Here is a 12,548-nt window from a genome sequence, read left to right as displayed (position 1 = left end):
GCCTTCAAGGGATGGTCAGCTCTGGGCACTGGAAGGAACAGCAAGTGGTACTTTTGTGCTGAAAGAGGCAGTTGGGTCCATCACAGACTGTGGTAATACCAGTGTTGCTGACGTTGGTAGAAGAAAGAGCTGAGCTTGAAAATGGGCTGAGGGCTGTGGGGATGTGTTCAGGACTGGGACAGAGTTCTATGGGATTGGGATGTCTGCTGCCTCACTGGTGTACCTCAGCCTTTGCACAACCTGATATCAAGGGAGGGAAAGCCAACTCCTTGGCCACTGAGTGTCTATGTTCTCATGCTGTAGAACAGATAGGAGAGCTCTTTTCAGGTTTGTCAGTGAGGCCAAGATGACAATGAGTTGTCTGTTTCTTCCTCATCTCTTTTTGGGGAGCTCAGCAATAGCTGCTGTGCAAAGGAAGGTGTCATGAAGAAGCAGTGATTGGGTCGCAGCACTAGCACTCTAAGCACATACCCACAGAATCCAGGAGTCTTTCCAGAAACACAACCTGTGTGTGGTTAGGGATCGTGGTAATAACTGGCAATGCTCATGTTGATTACCTACCTTGCCAAAATATTTCACCAGAGGAAGCAGAAAGCTCAAATGTGGTTTTCTTCATTTTACTTAATATTGATGCCTCCCACAGAGTCAATTGGCATATAGTTCACATCTGATTTTGCCATTCCCCGAGGAGTTTCTTTTCCTTTCCAATTGACTGTCCTAAAGCCAGGAGTACCTCTTCTGTTGACCAAAACCTTACTCTTCCCTTTAGCTTTGGTATCAGTTAGGGTTTAGTATTCACAGACACCAGCAAATCTTTCATACTCTGCTACATTTTATATAAGTAAATAGCTCCAAGTAGGTCATTCCCAGCTCCAGGCTGAGGCATGGAGTTGGTACAGCATCCTCCAAAACCTGGAAGCTTTGTTGTTTTTCAGTAAGGATGTTAGATGGTGCCTGTAATCAAGGTGGACAATGCCTGCCTAAAGAGTTCTACACTACAGTTCACTGAACTCCTTTTACAGGATACTGTATAGAATATATTTCAGCTATCTAGATTGTTTTGGCATTGGTAAGAATTAATCAGTCCTAGTTTAGCTTTATACTTCTAATATGCAATACAAAAATACCTTTAAAAGAAACCATGAAACTGCATTTTTTGCAGTGTCTGCACATGCCTCTGCATACAGATGAAGTACAGCTCAGTATGTGTGCCTTTTGTTTATGCCTTCCTCTCCAAGCCAAAAAGAAAGCTTCCTGAGAAGTATTTCATATTTGTAGCCTGCAATTCCAGCACAGGGATTAAAAATGCCAGGAAATTCTTCAGTGAGTCTTCTCCTAACAGTTGTCAAGTACATTGACATTTTTCTTACTGAACACTGCTGTTCTCTGCTTCCTTAGGGAATGCACAATCTTCAGTTTGTGTTTGTACCCTGACTAGATGTTTTCAGACAGTACGCTGATGGTTAGGGGGCTGTGCTTGGTGGTTCCTGTGTCAGCCACTGACTGCTGTGCCTGTTTTGCCTAGTTCACATGGCTAACAGAGGCACTGTTACTCAAGCAGGGGTAGTTTCTTTAGGAGGCTATTTGAAAATTGTAATGTCTGTAAACCTGACTGATAAGGGAACTTGGTGTTCAGTTCATGAGTAACTGTCTATAAAATAATTCTATGTGAGTAAAACATAGAGGAGTAGAAGCTTTATATAATTATCTTTTTTTCATAAAGCTTTTTGTTAACCTTTTTAGGAAGGTATCACTCTGCTAAATTTGGAGTCTGTTCCATAACAGAAGTGTGATGTGTTAAGACTCTAACTGTAATTCTGAAACACAACCTTAAGTTTACAAGCAAACCTCTGACAAACAGCTCTTGTTCATGACAGCCTCTAATACTTGCTCACCACTGTAGTAGCGTCTTATCAACTGGATTTATCATGTTCCCTTAGCTCAGTGCACACTCAATTCATTCATTCATATCACTCCCATCATTGTGAGTGCTTGAACAGCTCTACCAATGAACAAGCCTGAATTAGTCTTCCCTTCCCTGTCACTGTATGTGGATGTTTTTCACAAGAATCCTTTTCCCCCACCTTTTATTAAATCTTCAAAAAGAATCAGGTTGAAGACCAAAAATGAAAAGCATTAATGCTTTATCATGTTCCCCTTCTTGCCTTCCAGAAAGGCATCTAATCATGAAAAGAAAGGTCATATCAGGGCTAAGAACTGAAGTGTTCTTAGGGTTTTAGTCAGTATCATGACAATTTCATCTGATTTTAAATAGCAGTTAACTTGCAGAGATACCATTTCACTTTTTATCAGTTTTGGTGGGTGAAGTCATGGCATTTAGAACCGTCTCCCTTTTAACAATTTATGCCATGAAATAATGCATAAATTCAAGCCAACAAAATCTTTATGCTAATATCTTATTTGCAGGAAATAAAATTTTAAGAGCACACTGTGCAGCAAACTCAACCAAAAGAGCCCTGCTGTCATGCAGACATAATCACAGGCATAAGGTGAGAGAATATTGAGCACAGTATGTGTGTGCAGTTCCAGAAGGTTCACAAGAACCTCTGCAGCAGAAGGCTCTGATGGCACAGCATGTTCCTGGTGGCCAGCAGTGCACAGTTACAGGAGGCAGCATACAGGGAAAGACAGAAATCGGCCATCTGGAAGCAGAGTTGCACAGACCAGGGGATGCAGTGATAAGTAATTCATCTCTGCTTTTCAGCCAAAGCGAGCATTTTAGGGAACTTAGACTGAATTCTAAAATTAACCGTGAAACACTTAATGGCATAACACAACCACAAAAAAGTGAATTATACAGTTCTTGCTTTTTAAATAAATGGAGTGCCAAACAAATCCAGTGCCAGCTGCACTTCAATTACACTTGTCCAGTAGCTGCCACAAGTCAGATACCTTTTTCTAAATGCTTTTCTTGTAGAGTAAAAAGGCATGTCATGACATGCCAAGTTCAGCTTCCCCTAATTTGGCACAAAGGCTGTTAAGACCTGCTCTACTGCCTCAGCCCTGGCCTTTGTTATCATTCAGGGCAATTTATCCCTGTATGTGGAGCTTCCAAGTCAGAAAAGTCATGCAGTGGCAAGGCATGACCAAGCACATCCTGGCACACTTGGTTCAGCTCTCAGTCATTGGTGAGATACGAGGCTCTGGAGATAGTTCTTAGCTATCCCTGGAGACTTTGGGTTGATAATTTGAACCAATTAGTAAATTATTTAAGATTTTCTATAGAAAATTCTGCAGCCATGAGAGACTACTACCTTGACAGATTTTGAAATGGTAGGAAATGTCAAGACCAAGCATAACACTTATCGCTATTCAGTCTGGAGAAGAGAAGGCTCCAAGGAGACCTTATTGTGGCCTTCTAGTATCTGAAGAAAGCTGGTGAGAGACTTTTTAGGCTGTCAGGTAGTGACAGGACTTAAGGGGAATGGAAAAAAAAATAGAAAGGGGTAAATTCAGATTGGATGTTAGAAAGACATTTTTCACTATGAGGGTGGTGAGACACTTGAACGGGTTGCCCAGGGAGATGGTGGCAGTCCCATCCCTAGAGGTTTTTAAGGCCAGTCTGAATGTGGCTCTGGGCAACCTGATCTAGTGTGACGTGTCCCTGCCCACAGCAGGGGCATTGGAACTAGATGATCCTTGAGGTCCCTTCCAACCATAACAATTCTATGATTCTATCATCATCACGGATTTTCCTGTATTGTTAAGTGTTACATCTCCTACAGTATTTATGGTTTGCTCATTCATAAAGAAGAGCACCATGAACCATTTAAACATTAAAGATTGTACCATGGTTCTATTGCCTGCTTTCACAAGTGTGTATTTAACATAAAATCCCATTCTCATCTGCCATTTTCAGCTGCAAGGCAAAGAGCTTTAGGTGTCTACAACTGTTACAAATACAGGAGGAATCATCTACCTTAGTTGTTCTGTTGCTATGAGAACCATTATGTTGAGAACTGCTCTTTCAGTACTGTGCCTTCCTACCTGCAAAACAAGGGGTTAAATGAAGTGCTGAGAATCAGCTGAAATCTACCTTTATGCAATGGTCTAAAATTACAGCATGGATCAATGTTTAAACTGAGGGATACAGCTTCCACTGGAGAATAAAATGCTTTAGAGAAATTAATTAGAAGTCTAGCAATTAGATAGTTGGCAAATATTTACCTCCATCTGAAATTAAGCCATACCACAGCGACGTTCTGACTTGTCCAAATAATCGTTCTAAATGGGTGACAAGCCAAGAACACAGCTCAGCTCTGTTTTCTTGCTTCTGTCATTTAACCACTCCCTCCCAGGAAAAGTCCCCACTACAAAAAGCAGGAGCTACAAGAAGCAAATTCATGTTTCCTTATAAGAACTCCTAACAATCAACAAAGGGGCCCAAAATAAAGGGATGAAGTTAGGAGCTAACCTGCTCACTGAGGTAGTTTTGTGGTCAGGAACTGCAACACTCTACCTAGAACACTGTATGAGACAGTGGTACGCAGTTTGTCTGAGCCAGGCTCCTTTGCATGAGACCAACAAACTGCCCACTTGGGCACTGTGCAGGCCAGACCTTCACTACACTGTCTGCCCTCAGTGGTACACTTGAGCATATTCACAAAGAATGAGGTCAGTATCTTTTTCCTTCTTGCATAAAGTGCACTGAAATTTGTTCCTGGAAAGTAAAACACAACGTTGCTACTCAGCAGAAAAGAATCAACAGAAAGGTGCATTTCTGTCACTTGAAAACAGTGACAGCTTTAATTGCATGTTCATACAAAAAAGGTCAACTGTAGGAAGTAATTTTATTATTGAAATAAACTACTTATGTACAGAGATTGTTACTTTACAGCTTTACAAAGCAGTCATAATTCTTCTCAGAATAAAGTATCAAAACAGTGACAGATTTAGCACTGTCTAAACGCAGATTATTCCAAAAAGAAATCTACAGTATCATTAGACTAAATCATACCAATCACACAATAATATGCTGTCCCTTGCAGCTACAAATGTAAAAAAAAGACTTTTTATTAATCCTATCTAGTGGATTAGCCATCTACTATACTTCTTTCTTCTTGAGTATTAGTGGACCTACATTATCTCCAGTTAATTCATTGTGCTTGTTGTGGGAGCCATCACAGACAGGGAACTGGAAGAAAACACATATGAGGAATTAGTAAAACTCTGTACAATTATATGGTGAGTGTCATACTTTCTTTGCCAAGAGCACTTTCCTAATGTTGTTAGTTCCTCCTAATATGCCTTATTTCAACATAGGACACTTGCTACTAAGGAGAGAAAAAAAAACAACAACCCACAAACAATACTGCTAACAGGTAACTAAGTTTGTGAGGTGCTAAAATAGGTGTTCTCAGACACAAAGTTAGTGATAAAGCCTTCTCCACTAAAGAACAGAAAGCAAAGCAGCCACTGCAGCCACAAGTTATTTAAGGTTTATTGTGGAAATAGTAGAAGTGTTCTTAATAGATTTAATCATTTGCAACCATAAAGTACTGTTTTAACAAAAGCTGAAATCACTTCGCTGAAGTGATTAGTCTTTAAGTGAGAATAGTTGAGAGGGTTTCTGAGGTCCAGGGCAGATTTTTTTTCTTCAGGAGAGCATTTAACCCAGAGAGGACAAAACCAGAGTGCAGTCAGGACATTGAAAAGAATAAATGAAAAGGATAAATGAAAGGATAAATGAAAAATATTCATTTAATTGATTTGCAGGGGGGATACAGACTATCCAAATCAGTCATCTACTGGCCGTTCTGTACCAGATAGGGATATGGTCTCCCTTACCAACACAGGTCCAGTTTTAATTCCATTCTAATACGAACAACTTTCTAAGCATTGTTTTTGCAGGAAAGATTAGTTATCTTCTAATTAGTTGCAATGTAACTCCAAATATTAAACAAGGCTTGCCTGGCTTTAACCTACTCGCAAGTGGTCACGCTGTGTTTCTAGAAAAGTTCTAAGGTGTTTCTTACAAATTTCTAATGTATTTTTACTGCATGTGTGTACGTTTGAAGTGGAGAAAAATAACTCTCAAAATCCAGAAATATATACCACCTTTACAGAAAAGCAATGGGTCAATACATAGCAATTCACCACTGAAGCGCTGATTTAGAACAAAAAAAAAGTGAGTTTCAATCTCTAATCCTACAGCAGGACAAAGTGTCTTACCGTCTTAGAACGCCAACATCTGCAGTAAGCTTTAGTGAGGCACAGATCTTCAATGTTTATTTCATTCACTACTTTTGGATTTTCCTTCTGGATCTTGAGGTTAATCAAGCTATCCTTTTGCTGTTTCTTCTTGGGGAGGAAGGGACGAACAGCGAGGTAACCAAGCAAGGCGAGCACACCCAGGAAAGGCAGTAACCGCAGCCACTCTGAAACTAAGGACAGGCGGAGTTTAGATTGGCTCTTGACACTGCTTCAGCCATCAGCTACTCTCAAATGATTTAGACTTAGGGTAGAGAATGGGGTTGCTGAGTCAGCAAGACTTTGATGGCAAACAAGACTGTGAGTAAGGCTCAAAAAGAAAGAAGGCTCAAATTAAAGCCTGGGGTTTACTGTAGCCAAGGTTGTAATTTGACTCCTAGAATTTAATTTGAAGTTTAACACTCCAGAAGATGACTCAATGAAAAGAGAATAAATCCAAAGCAAATAAAAGACATACTGAAAAAAGGAATTCTAAAATTAGAGGGGTTCTGCTCATCCAAGGTAAGCCAGCAAAAACTGGGCATGATTACATGCAATAAGTGTAGTCAGCACTGGTATCTTAACATTTTCTATATGAAAAATTATTCAGTATGTTTGATAATTCATTTTTTAATTGCTTGTTTCAGATTTTTAACTTCTTGAAGTTTTCCCCTTTTAATTTTTTTAAAAACTTTCACTAGAAATGACACAGATTATTACATGAGCACCGGCAAAACCTTCATCAATGTCTTTGTGGTTTTCCCACTTAGAACTCTGTTTGCTCAGGGATCTGCAACCAGTTTCTACAATACATAGAGACAGGAAGAGTCCTGAGACCAGGTATGTTGTCATGGTTTAAGCCATGAAATGCAAAAGAGCAGGCTAGGCATGCTAGGTAGGTTGTAGCTCTCAAAAATTACTCTGTATAGCCTGATTTTGTTTATAGTAATAGAGCAGGTTGATGCTACTATTTTTCAGGTTAGAACATGGTGGCTTTTTCTTAATAATTTGAATTTTCTGGAAGTGTACCACGTAATGAAAATACTTTCACGGGACTAGTTTTATGTCCTTTGGGCTTTCTATAGCCCTGGATGTGAAAGCCACAGTTACTGCATTCATCTGGGAATGCAACACAACTGTCAGATGCTAAAAGCACTGCAGTAACTTGCAGCAGTCTTTGCACACCTGCTCTTGGCAGCAGTCCCTATGTACAACAGTTTGACAAAATATGCTAGGAGTCACTGCAGTAGATTAACCTCTGTCGCTCTCTTCTGTTCTCCCAACAAGCTGTAAGGCCTAAATAGTAATGATTAACACTGAGATACTTAAACATTTTCAGTTACACAAAATACTGAGTCTCCTGGACAGCTGTGCCTGTTCATCCTTTGTAACATTGCTGTTTCAGAACACCCATGTGAACAGCACTACAAATGCACTTGAAGGGGTGACATGAAGCGGTGACTTGGACTATACTATAAAAGAGAGGAAAAAATATTTGGTTCCTGAAAAAAATTTCCAAATAAAGTATGTAACTTGACTGGGCAAAGAGGTGGATCTCCCCAAAGCTACTCTGAACTCCAAGACAGAACAGATGTTCCAGCAGGTGCACCATAACCAGAATCAGGGCACCTATCAAACGTGTGATGAATGCAACCAGGCAGAGATTGACACACAGAAAGGAAACATCTTGCATGAGAATTAAATATCAGTGAAGGAAACTGGCAACTAAACAGTGGCATTTCAATACAGCTTGAAACTTCCTAATATAATAGCAAAATTGAAACAGTAGTCATGTCTATGGGAGACTCATAATCAGTTGGGTTCAATCAAATGAAACTGGAACATGACAGTTGTAACCTCTGAGAAAGAAAATCAGAAACAAATATAGGAGGTACAAGGATATTATTTATCATGGTTATTATTTACTATCTATATTGTGCTAATTGCTGATGAAGAGTTTTGGTCACGCTACCCAATGATTTCTTTACATATTTCTAATCTGGAAGTCTCCAAAAAGCCCCCAGTTACACTAATGTGTATGCTAATCATAAACTGACTTACTGCCAAAAGACTGCCAGAGGCTCATACTTTTAGACTGAAAAAAACAACATGACCATTTTTCTAGGGCATGAGAGACCAGGTACTGTCACAAAGTTTAAAAGTCACAGATCTTTGGACTGGGTGGGAAACGATAGGAAAAAAGCTTCACCCAAAGTAATGCAGTATCTTCCTATAACTGTACACAGCTCTGTAGTTTGGAAGCTATTCATACCTTTCTGAGGCACAAGAATGTTTATTTCCACAGATGAGAACTTAGAGTTCAGCAATTACATTGATTCTGGAGATTACTTATCAGTTTTCTGTATGGATAGAGGTAAGTCTTTGGAATCAGAGATGAAAAATAGAGTACAAAAGAGGTTAATTGTCAGACTTGTGTTACAGAGACCAATCCCAAAGGTAAGTTCTGAAAAGTATTTGGAACATCACTGAAACAGGAATGCCTGCAGAATTGCAGATACTGAGGCCAAGGACAATGGGCCACAGTTACATTTTTGAGGAGAAGCTGTCTGAGCTTTTAGTCGAACAGTAACAAGTCCAAAAAAATAAGAAATACATATGCTATGAACACAAAGGGATTGGCCAGCCACTGAGGGTCAAATCAAAGCAAGTGGGCCCTGCTTCTCTTTCACCAACTACTCCTTTGATATCATTAAGTTTAATTTCTGTGGAAATGACCTTATGCAAACCCAAAAGCAGCTTCTTACAGTAACAGCTCAACTACAAGATAAAATTTTAACATGTATTAGCTACCAGTTGAAATGAAGATTGGAACTGTGATAGTATATTCTCTGAACTGATTAAATTCTCCATGCAAATTTAAATTACTTAGTTACATTCTCTTCAGAACTAATAAGCAGTTCTGTTTTGTTATTTGCTTGGGTCTCTTAAGGGTCTCTGCTGCAAAAGGACTCCACACACCACATTAGTATGTCTATTAGCTTATGAAGGTAGAGAGGTGACAGTCCTTCTAGCAACATAGCACAGTTTAATTAAATTAAAAGCCAAAGCTGTGGGTACCTTAGCAAGCCACTCTGCAAATGCCAGATTCATGGTTCACATGGCTTCCTTGAAGACTCTGTAGTCATGGTACCACCCTTCTTTCCCTCAGTACTGTAAGAGATGATCCATGGAACCGTACTCTTCCTGCCTATCAGCTTGTTACATTGAAGTCCCTCTTAACATATAGGCCAAGTGTAAGGCTGCCCACACAGGACTGTATCATGTTTATAGAAAGAAGAGCCTAGCACCTAGATTCTTACATAAACCTTGACATTCTGACCACATGCTATTTTGAAGTCCATGTCCATGCCGTTTCAATGGCATGTACCAGGATAAAAGTCAACACCAGCGTGTGACAACACTGTTCATTTCAGCAAACTTGAGAAGGGAAGGGTAAAGCAGCTATGACAAGAAACTGAAAGAGGCTTCTGAGCAGCAGCAGTGTCACAATTTAGATATCCAATTTCAAACTCAAGGTCAAACATTCTTCCTTTCTCTCTCCTTGCTTTTACCTTCAGGAGTTCTGCACATTTAACAGTCTTCCCCTCTTCAAGCAAGCAGCTTCCCATTGTGATTTGGTGAGGTCAAGATTTTTAATTAGCACACTATGCACTATCCTATACAATTGATCCTCCTTCTACTTTTGGTCTATTGTTTTAGCAATCGATGCACTAGGGGAACTGAAGCTGTACTGGAATGGAGTCTAATAAAGGTCTACAGACATAATAAAAGAACGGTCAAGCAACAGACAACGCTGTTCCAGATTTGGGTTCTGGCCTGTCTTTTCAAACAATGTCTATGTTGAAAACTCATTAAAAAAAAAAAAGTGTAAAAATGTTAAAACGAATACTATATTATACTATTCTACAGCTATGCATTTTTAATTATACCACTGTTGCCATTTTTTAAAGCTTTCAGCACAAGGCCAGTCAAAAAAAAGAAAAAAATCACCATGAACTAGTGGCAGTGATTTTTTTTCAGCTATGTTCATTAAAACTTACCAGGTCTCTAAGCAATTTCTGAATCAGCTCCTTCTACCTTTTCTTAGCATTTTGAGGACTAACGTTTCATGTGTTTAATCACTTATTACCTGCTTACTTCTTGCCCTCCCTTCAAATTTGAGAAATTAAGTATCTCTCAATGGGGTAATTAACAGGACAGCAAATCAGTTCTGCCCCATTGATAGTTCTATTAAAAACTCAAAATTCCAACCAGAGGTTTTCACGATAAATTATATTACTACTATATAGTATGAATAAATAGAGAGTGCACCAATAATCCTGTTACAGAAATGTATGATAGGACAAGTGAAGCAAGACATTAAACTCGAGCGTTACTAAAGCTTAACAAATTTTAAGTGCAACTTGTGGTTAAAAGGGCAATAATTTAAAGTAGGAAACTGCCAAATGCTACAACTATGAGAAGCTGCATTGTTCTGGAGCTTATTGTATCCTCTTCCTCCCAACTTTGTAGCACCTTAATTTCTCTACTCTGTAAATATAATTAATTAACAGACTTTTCAAATGATAGTAGTGTGGAAAGAAGAACAGTTCCCTTGCCATGGGAAAAAGTAATGGGACTTCAGGATTACAAGTCGGATAAACGTATTGAAAAAAAAGTACTCATATCTGGTTTTAAGTGGCTTGGGCCAGTTCTAAATTGAATCATTTCCTAGCACTAGGGAAGTCAAATACCTTAGTGCTGCAAGATAAACAGATCAATTGATTCTACACTTTGAAGACTTTTTCTATTTGCAGAGAGTTTCTGTTAGAGCATTCTTATTATTTATTATCACCAAACCAATCTTGTCATTTGACACTCCTTGAGATTCTGACTGTTATCACAGCTGAGCTTGGGTTTCAGTTTGCAAAGCACTGAAATGCACTGAATTTCCTGGTATTTAGGCTTTGGGGTATTTTTGTTCACTATGTGATTGGGCTACAATTAATGAAAATACTTACAAAAATGATTAAATTAAAAAATCCTAACTTTCCGTATGTTGCAGGCTCCCAGAAGCAGATAAAAAAAAAAATCTGTGTAGGCACGCCTCTTTAACTTTTTAAGCAAACGTAAAGCCAGTGCTCTAGGCCTTCAGCTAAAAATCCCATTTTCTTTACAACCTTTGACTTGCTGGTACTTGCCATTTAAGTTCAGTGCAAACCAGGTAGGGCCAAAGAGCCTGGTACGTTTTACTTAGCACTACGTTTTACTCTGTTATCATTTGCCTCATGGGGCATCTTAAATGTCTTGACGGATAATTTTGCTGCTAAACCAACCTAATGGCGATTTAACGTCGACAATCCCTGTAACAGGTAACTTGATTAGCCCGGCCAGGAGAAAGCGAGCGATGTCTGGAGCAAGGAGTGAAAGTCGCAGCCCAACAAGGGACAGACCCGGGGTGATGTATCACAGACGGGGTGGGGATCAGCGTCCCAGTAGAAGCGACCCACCCCGCCCAGCCTCGCCGTTCCCCTCACGCAACCTGCAAAGATCAGAGGAGCGACGGGACAGGGGGTGCAGGCCGCCGGACCACTCCCGCACCCCCTACGTACCTGTGAGGCGCAGGAAGCCGCCGACGCTCTCAGGCAGCGGTAAGCGCTTCAGGTACGCAGGAAGCTGGACCTTAACGATGCGGGCCAGACTCTCCAGCACCATGGCGACAGCCGGCGGGAAACGAGCAGACCAGCCAGTGCCACCGCGACCCCCTGGAGTTACTCCCGCCGCGCATGCGCCAAGGGGCGGACCCCGCGTCAGTGACGGCCCTGCGTGTGCGCATGCGCTCAGAGAAGGCCCCTGGCGCTGCTAGGGGATGCCGCCGCGTCAGGTTGGGGGCGCTGCTGCCGCGAGGCGGCGCGCGGGCGGCGCCGGCCGTTACAGCCAGGAGGGAGCAGCGGCGGTGGGCAGTGGAGCGGAGCGGAGCAGTGCCAGGCTGGGCGTTCGGGGACATCCGGGCGGTCTTTCGGGCCTCTCTTAAACCCGGGCAGGCCTCACTTGAAGGCACAGCTAGGGAGGTGAGGGAATTAACGCGTGGCTGTGAGCAACCTGATGTAGTGTGAGGTGGCTCTGGCCACGGCAGGGCGGTTGGAACTGGATGGTGTTTGAGGTCCCTTCCAACCCTGACAGTTCTGTGATTCTGTGAGTTATAGGCGATATACTACCTGTCGTCAACCTAGTGTGCTGAAGTTGTATTTCATTTCGACGGTCTTAAAAATACTGAAGACTAAAATTTGTTCTATGCGTCCGTGATGTTTTCCATATGGTACTGTAGCTCTTCTGAG

The 12,548-nt window shown here is 40.9% G+C and overlaps 1 protein-coding gene across 1 annotated transcript; it reads right to left on the bottom strand.

Moving 5' to 3' along the window:
• Nucleotides 1-4,852: 4,852 nt before the first annotated feature.
• Nucleotides 4,853-11,925, bottom strand: CISD2 (CDGSH iron sulfur domain 2). Its single transcript, XM_054382929.1, has 3 exons — nucleotides 11,823-11,925; nucleotides 6,193-6,404; nucleotides 4,853-5,155 (listed from the first exon to the last, which is right to left on the bottom strand). The coding sequence occupies exons 1-3, from the start codon at nucleotides 11,923-11,925 to the stop codon at nucleotides 5,066-5,068; spliced, it is 405 nt and encodes a 134-aa protein (XP_054238904.1). The 3' UTR covers nucleotides 4,853-5,065.
• Nucleotides 11,926-12,548: the final 623 nt, after the last annotated feature.

This window comes from Indicator indicator, chromosome 8 (assembly GCF_027791375.1).
Source record: "Indicator indicator isolate 239-I01 chromosome 8, UM_Iind_1.1, whole genome shotgun sequence".
NCBI classification, from domain to species: Eukaryota; Metazoa; Chordata; class Aves; order Piciformes; family Indicatoridae; genus Indicator; species Indicator indicator.
This window is presented reverse-complemented; position numbering and strand designations above follow the sequence as displayed.

Excerpts from the sequence above, each read along its gene's own strand:
- CISD2 (XM_054382929.1), bottom strand. The coding sequence starts at position 11,925 with ATGGTGCTGGAGAGTCTGGCCCGCATCGTTAAGGTCCAGCTTCCTGCG. Across the intron at positions 6,405-11,822 it reads CGGCTTCCTGCGCCTCACAG|TTTCAGAGTGGCTGCGGTTA; the intron begins GTACGTAGGGGG and ends GCCTGTCCTTAG. Across the intron at positions 5,156-6,192 it reads GATGTTGGCGTTCTAAGACG|TTCCCTGTCTGTGATGGCTC; the intron begins GTAAGACACTTT and ends GTTTTCTTCCAG.